Here is a 14,897-nt window from a genome sequence, read left to right as displayed (position 1 = left end):
AGTACTTACCCTTAAATTTATCAGTTTCTTAAGTAGAGATATTCGAGCATGAGAGAATAATTGGTCAAGTAATCATACTGAAAGGTTTAAAATATTTAAAATCGACTACAAATGGAACTCGAATATAATATAATATAGATCGTAATTTCTTGATTAAATAAATATTATTAGGTACTGAATCCTAACTGAACCTTTAGCTAAACTAAACCTGACTGGTTTCTTTTTGCGTTTCTACTTTTTTTTAAAGTATTTCAACAGCATATTTGAAACATCCATATTCATTTCTATTCAGTAATTGGCTAGCTCTAAAAATTCGATTCCATTGATACTAGCGTAAATAAATAAGAATTTTACAGGTTCTATATTTATTAAGCAAAATAATAAATTGGATATAATAATAAATAAACGTAAATTGTAAAGTAAATTTCCAAATGGGTTTTGCTAATAAAACTAATGCTATTATTTGTAATATAAACAGAACTAACTGAGATTACAAATAACCAATAAATGAATACATGGACCAAAGTTTATCAAGTTTAAAATTCTCATGAATTCTAAAAAAAAATAACATTAAACTTAAAAATTTATGACCAGCGCACAATGACTTTTGTTTGTAAACATGTTTTCAAAATTTTCCATGAGAATGAGCGAGATGATTAGATCTAGATCTTACTCACTCTCATTGAAATGTCAAAAACATGTTTACTAAATAAAAGTTACTGTACGTTGGGCATTATATAAAAATTTTAATATCAACATTAAATGTCGGGGAATCTTGTACAGACTCGTACGGAAAGTGATGTCCAAGATTTAACAGTTTTTATATTTTGGATTTTTTTGTTTTTTTTTTTTTTGAACCTTGGAAAAAAGGCATGGAAGAAAGTGTTGATCCTTCGTACGATCCCAAGCTTCGTAATGACTAAATTTTTCCTATGTTTTCTCAATAAATGTGACTGATTGCACCCATATTTTAAAAACTAGGGGAAATTGGGGAAATTGTCCAATTTTTAAAATATGTTGCGGAGTCACGTTTATTGAGAAACACAGGAAAAATTTAGATTTTACGAAGCTTGAGATCGTACAAATCATGAGTACTTTCCCATAGACTCCCTAGTTTCTCAGGAAATGTCAGGCGTTAGGTTAACTATTAGAATACATTGCCATGAATTAGATTAATTTCGACACCTCAGAATATAAAACGAATGAGTCGCGAATGTCCGACTTTACAGGAGAGCAATTTCAAACTGAGATTTTGCATGCTGAGTATAGGATTTTTAAGATTTGTAACCTGTATGACTTTAGGAATTATTAACTTTCCGATATAATAGTCAGTCACAGGGAAGGTAGAGGGTGTCAAAGAGTACCCGAAAAGCGAAAAAAAACGAATTTTAGGAAAAATCGACTTATTCGACTTTTCTGACAAGTCGATTTAGTATTTTAGAAAATATCAACTTTTATTCGGCTGCAACATTACGAAGCTACAAACCCTCTCCCTCGACGTACAATTTTTCGTATTGGAAGGTTAAAAAAAAAACTCGCAACAAACTTTCAAATTTAATACGGCATAAGGAAATTTGATATTTTCTTTTCAACCTACAAAGTATTTATGAAGTATTTTGCGTTTTAATTCAAGAGGATAATGAGCCTTTGATACCATAATTTAAAAAAAAAAAATCCATTTTTCCTAATTTTAATCTTATCTCTCAACTTGTCAGGTAGATTAGCTTAAAGTTATAAGTCAATGGAATGAAACTTTAAGCTATAATAGATCCTTTTCAAATTACAGTCATTAAGCTCGGCCAATAAAAGCTGTAAGCCTTAATCGTTTCTTTTTTCTGAAATCGTTTGTAGAGACCTAGTACTAGAATTTCATTAAGATTTTGTACATTTCTTTTAAAGAGGAATGATATGCAATTTCTGGAGGATTTTTGTTCTTTTTGAACGAAATTAAATTTTGAAAGGCAAAATCAGGTGTGAATCTAACCGCAATTCACTATTTTAATGCAGAATTTTGTTAAAAAAAAAAAATAAATTTCTAATTTTATTTTCAAACTTCGTTGTGGTCAATGATGAGTATTTTCATCTGGTAAAAGAAAAGCATAATTAAAATTTTGATTTCGAATAAATCTATATTGAATTGCAGGCATCACCGCAATGCTAGTTTTTTCAATAGGATCTCTGAAAATCAGGTGCTAGCGCCTCAGGCACAGCCTTTAGATCAGGAAAATATAATTAAGTCCAAATTCACATCCCTTTCTTTCTCAAAAACATAACAAATTTTAAAATATTTTATAGTGAATTGGATCGTGAATTGGACAAAAAAAACCGATTAAAAGTTTGAAATCTTAATGGCTTTTGCACACGTTGTAGAATAAGTAAATTTCATAATACAGTAGACTCTCGCTCAATCGGCTCTTTTTCAATCGGGCGAAAAAATTTTTTGACAATTTTCATGTAAATTTATGAAGCAAATTTGCTCAAATTCCCTGTAGTTCCTCTTACTTTATCATGATTCTTTATAATTGAGCGCACTTATGGAATTTACAATGACTATGACGCCCAAATTTACCGATAATTTTAATGGCATTTTGCCCTATATGCCCGATTGAGAGAGGATTCTACTGCATATAAATTCACATCGTCTTTTCTCTTATGTATTTTACAAATATGTCTATCCCTCTCTTTCACACTCTTCTTCTTCTTTTGAACATCACGACCAATTCAATTTTTGCAAAATACAGTGCCCGCTTTGTAATCCGGATGATTGGGAGACAATGTGACATGTCCGCTTCGTAATCCGGATGGATTTTTTGAATTTGTTCAACGGCTTGAAAATATAATACAAGTTTTTTTTTGTAGAATTAGAATAAAAGTTCTAAAGAAGATTAAAAAGACATTAATTAGAGAATTCTGTGCTATTATACTTCATTTATTAAAAAAAACATCGCAGGATAAATCATTATCATTGGTGAAGACACATGCATGCATGACCTCAAAATTATCTTAAATGTAACCGTCGATAACTCATCCGGATTACGCCGATCCGGATTAGAGATCGGGCACTGTACACTAGACTCTCTCAAATTCGGGCATTTGGGACCAAAATGTCACCCGAATTAGAGAGAAATTCGGGCATCAAACTATTTGAAATGCAACGACTTTTTGTTCATCTACATACCTCATACCTGTATCAAGTACACATACCGATATTTAACTTAAGTTCCAAGAAAGCCCTTCATAATGTAAAATAACATTATAACTATGAAAAACCATGGAAAATTTGAGCATAATATTTGCTTCATTTAATAAGAATAAGCAAATGTGAAAAATGTCAACAAACTTTTTTTAAATTTAACTGCTGCCCGAATTAAAAAGTAGCACGATCTTAAAAGAGCCGAATTAGCAAGAGTCTACTGTATTTGAGAATGAAAAGGATATGAATTTCGATTTCATAAAATTTTACTAGTAAAAAAGTTGTGCCAGAGGCATAAAGATTGATTTTAGATTGGATTTTTTTTTTAAATATTGTCGCGATCTAAAGCTTGTTGCAGAATTAAGTTCAGGGTAGATCCGCAAATTGTATTCGAAAAATATGGAATGTAAATTACCGAAGTAGCGAACAAATTTTTGTCCATAATTCTCTGATAATAAAATTTGAGACGCTTTTAGATAGCCCGGCACTTCCCTAGATTCTTCTATATATCTCACGTTTCCTTGACATTCAGATTCCAGCTTCGGTGATAAGCAGCGTGGGAACTGTGAATTATCAGCAGACACCCCATCAGATCTATGTTGTGTCCACACAATCAGCAAGTACAACATCTAAGACTCCTACTGGTTTGGCCAGTCAGTCGTCCGGGAAGAATCACGTGGACTCAATTGTCTCAGTGGCATCTTCCAGCCACGTGGTTGAGTCTGGAGGAACGTCGTCAAAGATGGTGCAGCAATCTGTAATTGGACAGTCAGTAGCTCCAGCGGCTGTACAGCAGCCTCGATTGCATCCCAAGAAGAGAAAATTTGACCCGGCCGAATTGGAGGAAATGAACTCGACGGCTGTGGCAAAGGTGGAGGATGGGGCTCCAGCTGCGTCCAGTGCGGATATTGTCAACAAAGTGGCACCAGCAGTGACGGCATCCAATGGTGTGACCACGGCACAAATCATCTTTGCAACCCATACAGTGCCCGTGTACAGTCATGCCAATTCTTACCATGTGCAGCAGACATCGGAGCCACCAACACTACACAGAGATGTAAGATTTGCAAATTTAATGGTGAATGATTTAAAACTCGAGGGGATTGTCATATTGTATTGATTAATGCTTTTTTTTTCTTAACGTGATATCATATCCGCATTTTGTAATATTCTCAATTTACTATCTATTCTTTCTTGTTTTTGAACTCTTTGTTTCACAAATGAGGTATAATATTTGAAAACCACAACAATACAACAAATTTTCTTCGACACCATAATAAATCAGAAATAAGCTTAAAAGCAACTTATTCGTGAAGATTGAATAAAAGTCAAGTTCATAAAAATATCTCACTGTAATCAAATGACTCGTATGAAGATTCTAGCACTAAATTATCTTCCAGTGCAAAGGGGTAACTCATTTTTAGATTTAACTGACTAAAATGTTTCATTTTTATGTTTTACGAAACTTTTTTGGAATCGATTTTTTGTTTCCGAAAATAATTGTTGAGTTTTTCAAGTTTCGCAATTTTTTTTTGGTTTCCTGAAAGTTTAAAGCCATGAAAGTTATGAATTGGGAACATAATTTTGCCTGCGTGTTTATAAGCGGTAAAAATGTCCGGGTTAACTCTTTCCAGACCACAACATATCCAGCGAACGAATTTCAGTAAAACTCACTTTATTGTAAGTCTTAGTGGTCAAATATGATACTTTTGTAAAGAAAGAATTTTCTCCGCCTCTGGGAAATTGGAAAACTCATGGGTACTCTCGTCCCCAAAAGAACGAAAAGGAGTCAAACTACAATTTTCCAAAAGCCAATAATATCAATTTTGTTAATTATTTTTGCGTTTCAAATGACTCCTTTACAAGGTTGATCACTAAAACAAGAAGAATTATTGACCAGTATCTTCTGTGATGTCCAGGAAGTGGTCAAGAAGACACCAAATTCCTGCTTGCCAACAGATTCCTCAAAATATTTCACACAATAGCACTTTAAAACACATTTCTTTCAACACGATGTTATTGTAGACACATTAAGCTTTCTTAAAAGCATAAAATACATTTCCTGGACAATCAGAATTCACCAAAATCTGGAAGAATAGGAAAAAATTCCCTGAAAGCAATCTCGTCAAACGTTAGATTTGACGTCTAGGTTGTTGGGGACGAGCGTACCCAAAAAGTTTGAACAAGTTTTTTGAACATTTAAGAAAAAAATATTTTCGAAATTATGCAATCTGTAATTGTTAGTTATCATTCTTATTGGCCCCGAGATTTTTTTCCTTATTCTGGTCTAGAAATATAAAAAAAAAGTCAAAATATCTGCAAGGAAGCAGAAAATCGAAAATTCACGATTTTTGACCAAAAATATCTTAGCTCAGGAGTTAATTGAAATCCTGCAAAAAATATCCCAGATTTGAACATCCTTATAGTTTGTAATCATCCACAAGAATCGGATTTTTATCGATTCTAAACAGTTCAAAAAAAAATCTTTTTCCGTGGGTACCCAGAGTCCCAAAGGACACGAAAGAGTTAAGGGGGTTGCCTGAATTAGGATGCCAAAAATGAGCTGTTTTTGACGAAGTAACTACCAAGTTTCCTGAAATATTTGTATATAATTGTTTTTAAGTATATTTACCGATTTGAACACGATTCATAAATCGCTCAAAAGATCACACAAAATAGCTTTAAAAGTAATAAAATTGATTTTCGGATTAAAATTAGTTATTGGTTATGAATCGGTTCATTATCGATTCATAACAAATTAAAACCAGATTAGACTTGTTAGAAATTCCAAGGCTTTTCCAACGACCCCAAAAAATTATACTAATTCGATTGAGAAATAAGTTCTATAAAGCCTTTTCAACTTTTCACCTTGAAAAATCGTTATTAGGAATGGTTCAACAGTATTTTCGTATAAGGTCGAAAAGTTCGCCTATCCTAGTATTCTCTCAGTCATATCGAAAAATAAAAAAAAAATCGCACGACACATTTTTGAGCAATCCCAAAAAACATTGTTTCAGTGGAGAAGGGAAGAGGGGCGGAAATAAAGGGCATATTACTGGTCCAAGGGTCGACTTATGCGGGAGTCCCCCAAAGGTCCCAAGTTTCTATCTAACGGTTTGATCTCTAGGCGTGGTAATGACCGAATGGACCGACAAACGGACAGGCAGACAAACTGCGTGACGTCAACAAAATCGAAGCTTCAGATTTCCAAAATTTTACTAAAATGCGACTCCTTGGAGGGTAACGGATCGAAATTTATATAACACAGGATCGATGGATTAATACTGCTCTCTCTTTGGAGTTCGAGCAGTAATAAGTTCTCAGCATTTTTTTTCAAGTTCAACTAGAAAAGAACTTAATGCTGAAAATTTTAATTTTCTGCCAATTCGACAAAATCATAAAAACAAGAAGTCGAAAAACGTGCTTCGAAGTTTTCGCTATTAGCCCGAGCACTTGCGCTTAACGCTTCTTTGCTTTCATCTCTGTATTTTCGAAAATACTTTGAATTTTCTTCTAATTTTTTTTATAGTTTATTGGATTGTTTATTTTTCGATTTTAGTAAAAAAAAATCGTTTTTTTATTTACCTTGTAATTCAGGCAATCCCCTTAAGAGGAAATTTTGTATTGTACGAGATATTTACTGTTTATCATGGCTAAATATTTCTGGATTGTATCCAAAGAATTATCCAATTGCATATGCAGTACCCAGATTTGTTTAATTATGGTCGTGAATTTGATAACGAGTATCATAATGCTTCTTAAGAGCATTTTAATTTTTACTGATTTCATAAAATTTTAGAATTTTCCTGGTATTTTTATTTTTTGTTTCGAAATTTTTCTAAATTTTTTTTTTATTTTTTTCTTAATTTTTTAGTACATGTCTAAAGTTTTAGGAAAAGTTTCAAGTCCTTCTTGAGTTTTCTGGAATCCCCTTAATATTTTCAATTTAAAAATTTTAGTTTCTCAAGCTTTTCATATTTTAAAAAATATATTTTTTAGACTTTTTTAAATCTTTGGAAGAGTTTAAAAAATTTAAATCTTGAGAAAAATAAAACATTTTTTGTTTGAAATATGCTAAAATATATTTTCAGTAATTTATTATTTATTAGTTTGATGCTATCTTAGAATTTTTATTTAAAAATTCAAATGAATCGTTTACTGACTTCATTTATCACTTATTTTATGCTGTGGTTTTCTCACTTTTTCCGAAACATTTCACTTAGATATGACATGGGTTTCGCCATATGAGTAACCCCTTTTTGCAAATGAGCCCCTTGGAGGAGCTTCACATTGCTGTATCATGTTTCATGCAACAATGTGACATTTCACAGCTAAAACATCCTCCCCGTTTCTCTTCAAAGGTTCAACCGCCCGTGCCAAATGTTGATCTGACGGAATGGCGTGACCATCGGGTTCTGCTGAAGCACATCTCGATGAATATCTACCAACCGGGTTCAATTAAAGCCGTGGAGCAGCCTCATACGGTGGTCGTCAAGATGGATGGCGAAGATGGATGCTGCCGAAAAGTACAGGATGTTTTCGGTTCAAACCGTTTTGATATTGTAAGCGATGCCTGTCCATCGGTGTCGGCAGTAAGTATAACATTTTTGCTTAAATTGCATTTTTCCAAACGCAAAATATTTTAGCATTGACACTGAAATTCAATTCCAGTCGTTTTGTTGAATAATAAATTTATCTTATTATTTTTGAGAAGTCTTTTAGAAAATGGCTTGAAAACATATTTCCTGGAAGAAAGAGGGAAATAGTCTTCAGCAAAGTTGAGGAGCATTTTTTAAATTGTTGTTTTTATTAAATATTTGTAAATCTTTAAGAAGTTCGTGGAAGTCTATTTAGTAAAATTTTTTCCTGAAGTCCCTCTGCACAATATTTCGCTAAAATACTTTCGGTCATTCTAATTATTTTTGTTTAGGAAAAAGTAGTTAGTTCGTTGTAGAACTGTAGGGGAGACTGGGGCAAAAAGTCACAAATCGAAAAATTCAAAATTCAATATCTTCCAATGTAAAAAAGATAGCTGCACAATTTTTTTTCTATAGATAGCCTCCATAGACCTTCTTCAATGTCGAAAATTTCTTATTTTCGAACAATCATATTTTAAATTAAAAAGGTCCTTTTAGTATTTCACAATAGAGAAATCCTTAAAATTTACAATACTGTAACATGTTCTGTAAATTTCATAATTTAAAAAGAATTAAGATTGACTTTCTTAGTAAATTTCATTCAGAAATAAGTATTTTAAACGCTTCTGAATGATCAAAATTTCAGATGAAGCTAATTAGGGTAAGTGTGCCAAATTTCGGCATAGTTGCATATAAGCACCGAAGTCCTAAGTTTAAAATGCAATATTTTTAATTCATATTGATATTTTTTGTTACTTCCTTTTCGGGAGGGTTGTGTGGAACCTTGAAAACTAGTTTATCATCTATGTTTTCTTTACATCACTTCCTAAAATATTGAAAAATTATTAAAAATATGGGTATTGCTTTGGGTAGTATTCCGGCCACTTCGAGTGAAATACCGGCCACCTTTTCTCTGGCCACCTTTTGTGACGGAACGGATAGAAAATTTCAAAACGCCAAACGGAACGAGTTTAATATTTAGTTTAATACGTTTATATGAACCACAAGCCCTGAGATCTTCTGCGTAATTTGTTCTGAAGACCTGAAGAGTAGCATCTCAAATTTACGCGCAGATTCTCGTAGCAATTTGCCCTTCCTGAACTCTTCCAAGGCCTTTTCCACATCATATTTTTCATAGAAACGATGGTTTTTTTCTCTGGACATTGTAGAACTCAGAAATTGAAAAAAAAACACAAAATGAATAAGAAATTTAGGAAAGCAAAAGATGTTGCCGGAATAGGCAACACCACCTCACCGGAGAGACGCTCACAAAGTATATACTTTTTTACGCGAAATATAGGATCCAGCTGGGAAATTTTACCCGAAATTTAAAGATTGATTCACTGTTGACATAAATAGAAACAACCTTTAATGAAAACAAATCAATTTTCATGATAAACACCAAAGGAAAACCTTTTGCACTTTACCACAAATCGTAAGACTGCTAGAAACACAATCGATCTGTCACATTTTTTGTAAGACTCTTTCCACACTGAGTTATTACAACGCAATTTAAATTCAAATTATACCTAAAATTTAACGGTCTTTGTGTTAATACATCCTAAAATGAATAAATATTTAAAACCAAAATGAATTCATTGACTATTCGAAGATTACATACATAATTTTAATTAATTTATTTCCATGGCCGAAATTACACTCAAAGTGGCCGAAATTAGAAGCTGGTCGAAATTTGGCACACTGCGTGAGCCCCCAATAGGAATTCATAAACATTTACGAACAATTTTACAAAATATTTTTTTTTCTGTGTAAGCTATTTTGGGTGAACTTCTGAATGTTTTATGCCCAACGCACAATAACTTTTGTTTTGTAAACATGTTTTTAAAATTTTCTATGAGAGAGAGCGAGATAACTAATCTAGATCTTACTCCCTCTCATAGGAAGCTCTGAAAACATGTTTACAAAACTAAAGTCATTGTGCGTTGGGCATTATAATAATATGAACATGGTACGCTTTACCATCCCTTTTACGGAGGAAAATTGTTTTGTTTTCAATGCTGTAGGGTAAGTGTGCCAAATTTCGGCATAGTTGCATGCAAGCGTCAAAGTCTCAAGTTTGAAATGTAATATTTTAAATACAAATTGATTTTTTTTATTCTTTCTTCTGAAAGAGTGTTGCTTGGAACCTTGTAAAGAGTTTACCGTCTTTATTTACTCTAAAATCATTCTTAATACATTTTAAAATGAATAAAAATATGGACATAGCTTTGGTACCCTATTTCGGCCACCTTCATTCTCATAGTTCCGTGCCCTTCGGGAATTCTTCCAATATCTTTTTCACGTCATCTCGTTTACCGAAACTGTATTTTTTTTGTTAATCTTTTGCATTGTATAATCTCTAGAGTACGTAAAATCTAAAGGTTCATGGAAATTCGAGGAACAAAAAAGGTGGCCGAAATTGCAAGCTGGCCGGAATTAGGCACACTTACCCTAAGTTCCAAAAAATTTACGGAAAATCCATCGTCTTGCTCAAGCTATAAGTCGATAGACTTTTTTTTTACACCTAATATAAAAGGGCATCAGCTTTTTAAGCGCACGCACAATGACCTTAATACTGTGGTATATTACGTATAAATACATTCAACAGTCATTGACGCATATCGAATTTTATATTATATGTCTCTGCTTTGTGATATTTCACACAATTTTATCACATTTGCTATTTAGTATGTCTTCATTTTCGCATCTTTCCTCAACTATTCTTTAGGTATCTGTTGGGATGCGCGTGTGTGTTCGGTCGCAGATAGCAGACTCACCTGGATATGTTTTTGTTGAGGGAATTGTAAATGACGTATTGAACAATACAAAGCAGTTTTCTGTGCAAATGGCAAACAATGCTCAGGATGTGAGAATTGTGAAGAGAGCAGATCTGCGACTTCTTCAGCCACCGTGGTGGGATGAATTGACGGACGTTATGAAGGGTGGAAGTCATGATGATGCCATGAATACGATGAGCAGTACAAATAGCTCGGGATTATCGAATTTGGGTGGTTCAAATAGCCATAAAAGTGATGGAGGGACTGATGAGACGAAAATTGTTTATGCAAATTATGTAAAAGGTGCTTGTAGGAATGTTGCCATGAAGTCAATTGTTGCTGTAACTTCGCGTCCAGGGGCAAATTATGTTGGTGCAATGCATCGATATGATACATCACCGCCAATTCAGGTGCATCATGTTCTGCCCATATTGCACAATCAGGAGGAATACTATAGAACAACAGCTACATCACCATTTCAGGGAACAAGTGTTGCGGGTACTGAAGTGCCGCCTGGAGGGACCTCCAGTGGCAATTCAATGGAGGTCTTACCACCAGGTGTGTCAGTATTAACAAACACAACAAGTCCCAATCCTGAGGAACTTATGAGGCGTCAGCGATACGATGACTACGAGAGTGACGATGAATTGCGTCGGGAAGATATTAGTTTTCCCATTGATGGGGATGTGGAGAAGTTGTCTGGGAGTAGTAAGAGGAGCAGTATGCAGAGTCGTGGGAGTACGTCGAGTTTATTGGACCAAAGGCTTACACCTCGATCTCAGCCGGCAACCCCAAGATCTCAGGCAGCAACACCACATCGTTTCAAAAAGGGCGACATCGTAACTACTCCCAGTGGTATCCGGAAGAAGTTCAATGGGAAACAGTGGAGACGTTTGTGCTCCAATGATCCCTGCTCCAAGGAATCTCAGCGTCGTGGCTTCTGCTCCAGACATCTGAGTCAGAAAGGAAATTCCCTCAGATCTGCTGGAGGGCCAAATCAGTTTCCAACTAGGTAAGCAATAGTAAACCGTCTGACCTATTTGACATTTGTTAACCCAGTTGACGGACGGCCCCTTAAAATTTGTGAAAGAAGAGACACTTTGAAGTCCTTTGAGAATTTTTGAATATTTATTTGCAGCCGTTCTAGCAGCAAAGCTCAAGCAGATGAGGATACATCCAGGGACTCAGAAACATCACCAAATTATCGTGTTACTGGACGTTTTGATCAGGAGGAAACTGATGTTGCCAATATGCTGGGTGAGTACTTATCGAAACTTCTTTTTTTCCCACGAACTTAAAGTTAAGTACTATTCTTTTAATTTTCTAATGCCCATTGTATTCCTTTCTATATAAAATCAATAGTTTTTCAGGGTATTAAAAAGTTAGAAGAAAAGGAAAAAAAAACTTCTATGAATGTTCTTAAAAAACAATCGTAAATTTTTGAAGCTTTTAAAAGTCGACTTGTCAGAATACAATAAATCGAATAAGTCGATTTTTCCTAAAATTCGTCTTTTTTGCTTTTCGGGTATTCTTTGACAGCCTCTATCAACCCTGTGAATAATATACCGAAAAGTTAATCATTCTCAAAGTTTTATAGGTTTCAAATCTTAAAAATTCTATCCTCAGCATGTAGGGTAAGTGTGCCAAATTTCGGCATAGTTGCATGCAAGCGCCAAAGTCTCAAGTTTGAAATGTATTATCTTTAATAGAAATTAATTTTTCTCATTCCTTCTACTTTAGAAGTGTTGCTTAGAACCTTATAGACAGTTTATCGTCTTTATTTACTTTAAAATCGTTCTTAATACATTTTAAAATGAATGAAATAGTTTCTTGACCTTCGGGAATTCTTCCAATGTCTTTTTCACGTCATCTCGTTTGTCGAAGCTACATTTTTTGTTATTCTTTTGCATTGTATAATCTCTAGAATATGTAAAAACTAAAAAATCATGGAAATTCTAGGAATAAAAAAGGTGTCCGGAATTGCAGTTGCAAACTGGCCGGAATTTGGCACACTTACCCTAAAATCTCAGCTTGAAATTGCTCTCATGTAAAATTGATCATACGCGACTTATTCGTTTTATATTCTGAGCCTTAAAAAAAACGTTCTATTAGTTTTAGTCAAAGAAGCGTATTAAGGTATTATGATTTTTTTGTATCTCAAGCATGATTACAAGTATATTGTGATCAATTTTTGCATTGTTGCCCAAATTTGAATATTTTACTGACTATTTCGGATTTGTTATAGGCCAATGTGATCCTTTTAAATAATCAAAATCTTAACCTACTTATCAAAAATGTCCAGTAAATACTAATGAGCGTTTTTAAATGTGACTGAAGTTTTTAGAAAATTAGTGAATCTTAGAGAAAACTATATCAATAACTTTTCCGGTGATTTCTAGTAAAAAAAAGTATTATCCAGAGGAAAAACTATTTTTTAAAAGGGGTTGAAAAAGCTTGAATATTTCTTATTTTCAAACAGTAATATTTTAAATTAAAAAGGTCCTTTTAGTATTTCACAATAGAGAAATCCTTAAAATTTACAATACTGTAACATGTTCTGTAAATTTCATAATTTAAAAAGAATTAAGATTGACTTTCTGAGTAAATTTCATTCAGAAATAAGTATTTTAAACGCTTCTGAATGATCAAAATTTCAGATGAAGTTAATTAGGGTAAGTGTACCAAATTTCGGCATAGTTGCATATAAGCACCGAAGTCCTAAGCTTGAAATGCAATATTTTTAATTCATATTGATATTTTTTGTTACTTCCTTTTCGGGAGGGTTGTGTGGAACCTTGAAAACTAGTTTATCATCTTTGTTTTCTTTAAATCACTTCCTAAAATATTGAAAAATTAAGAATAATATGGACATTGCTTTGGGTAATATTCCGGCCACTTTGAGTGAAATACCGGCCACCTTTTTTCTGACCACCTTTTGTAACGCAACGGATAGAAAATTTCAAAACGCCAAACGGAACGAGTTTAATATTTAGTTTAATAAGTTTATATGAGTTTATGAAGATCTCTGAGTGAGATCTTCCGTGTAATTTGTCCTGAAGACCTGAAGAGTAGCATCTCAAATTTACGCGCAGATTCCCGTAGCAATTTGCCCTTCCTGAACTCTTCCAAGGCCTTTTCCACATCATATTTTTCATAGAAACGATGGTTTTTTTTTCTCTGGACATTGTACAACTCAGAAATTGAAAAAAAAAAACACAAAATGAATCAGAAATTTAGAAAAGCAAAAGATGTTGCCGGAATAGGCAACACTACCTCACCGGAGAGACGCTCACAAAGTATATACTTTTTTACGCGAAATACAGGATCCAGCTGGGAAATTTCACCCGAAATTTAAAGATTGATTCAGTATTAACGTAAACAGAAACAATCTTTAATGAAAACTAATCAATTTTCATGAAAAAACACCGAAGGAAAACCTTTTGCACTTCACTACAAATCAGAAAACTGCTAGAAACACAATCGATCAGTCACATTTTTTGTAAGACTCTTTCCACACTGAGTTTTTACAACGCAATTTAAATTCAAATTATACCTAAAATTTAACTGTCTTTGTGTTAATACATCCTAAAATGAATAAATATTTAAAAGCAAAATGAATTCATTGACTATTCGAAGATTACATACATAATTTTAATTAATTTATTTCCATGGTCGAAATTACACTCAAAATGGCCAAAATTAGAAGCTGGCCGAAATTTGGCACACTTCCCCTACACAGAAAGAAAATATTTTGTGAAATTGTTCATAAATGTTTGTGAATTCCTACTGGGACCAACAAAATGCTCGTAAATCGTATAACTCACAAAAAAGTTCGTAAAAGTTTGTACTTTTTTCACAAACATTGTTCGTACCATAATCACTTAACGAGAATTTTTTGTTCTTATACAAACATTTGTTTGTAAATGTTGGTAAACACACAAAAAAAATATTCGAATAATTTTGCCAGTTGTTCTTAAATTTTTGTCAAACAAAAATTTACGAACAAATGTTTGTAAAACATCAAAAAATGTTCGTACATTAAGTACAATTACAAGGAATATTATTGTGAAAAAGTACAACTTTTTTGTGGGTTATGCGATTTACGAGCATTTTGTAAGTTCCCAGTAGGAATTCAGAAATATTTACGAACAATTTTACAAAATATTTTTGCTGTGTAGCTCAAATGTCTCACTTTTATGCCCAGCGTACAATAAATTTTGTTTGTAAACGTATTTTCGGAGCTTCCTGTGAGAGGGTGTAAGATCTAGATCTAGTCATCTCGCTCACTCT

General features: G+C 33.4%; 1 protein-coding gene across 21 annotated transcripts in view; it reads left to right on the top strand.

The window, feature by feature from the left end:
- Positions 1 to 14,897, top strand: part of LOC129809512 (putative transcription factor capicua) — a 58,362-nt gene that overhangs the window by 7,873 nt on the left and 35,592 nt on the right. For all 21 annotated transcript variants that reach the window (XM_055859367.1, XM_055859387.1, XM_055859385.1 and 18 more), the window contains exons 3-6: positions 3,726 to 4,250; positions 7,555 to 7,785; positions 10,559 to 11,619; positions 11,746 to 11,864. In XM_055859367.1, the coding sequence (XP_055715342.1) occupies positions 3,726 to 4,250; positions 7,555 to 7,785; positions 10,559 to 11,619; positions 11,746 to 11,864 (1,936 nt within the window). The remainder of the gene's footprint in view (positions 1 to 3,725; positions 4,251 to 7,554; positions 7,786 to 10,558; positions 11,620 to 11,745; positions 11,865 to 14,897) is intronic.

This window comes from Phlebotomus papatasi, chromosome 1 (assembly GCF_024763615.1).
Source record: "Phlebotomus papatasi isolate M1 chromosome 1, Ppap_2.1, whole genome shotgun sequence".
In the NCBI taxonomy this organism is placed as follows: domain Eukaryota; kingdom Metazoa; phylum Arthropoda; class Insecta; order Diptera; family Psychodidae; genus Phlebotomus; species Phlebotomus papatasi.
The sequence above is the reverse complement of the archived record's forward strand: the minus strand, read 5'-3'. Positions and strand labels throughout refer to the sequence as shown.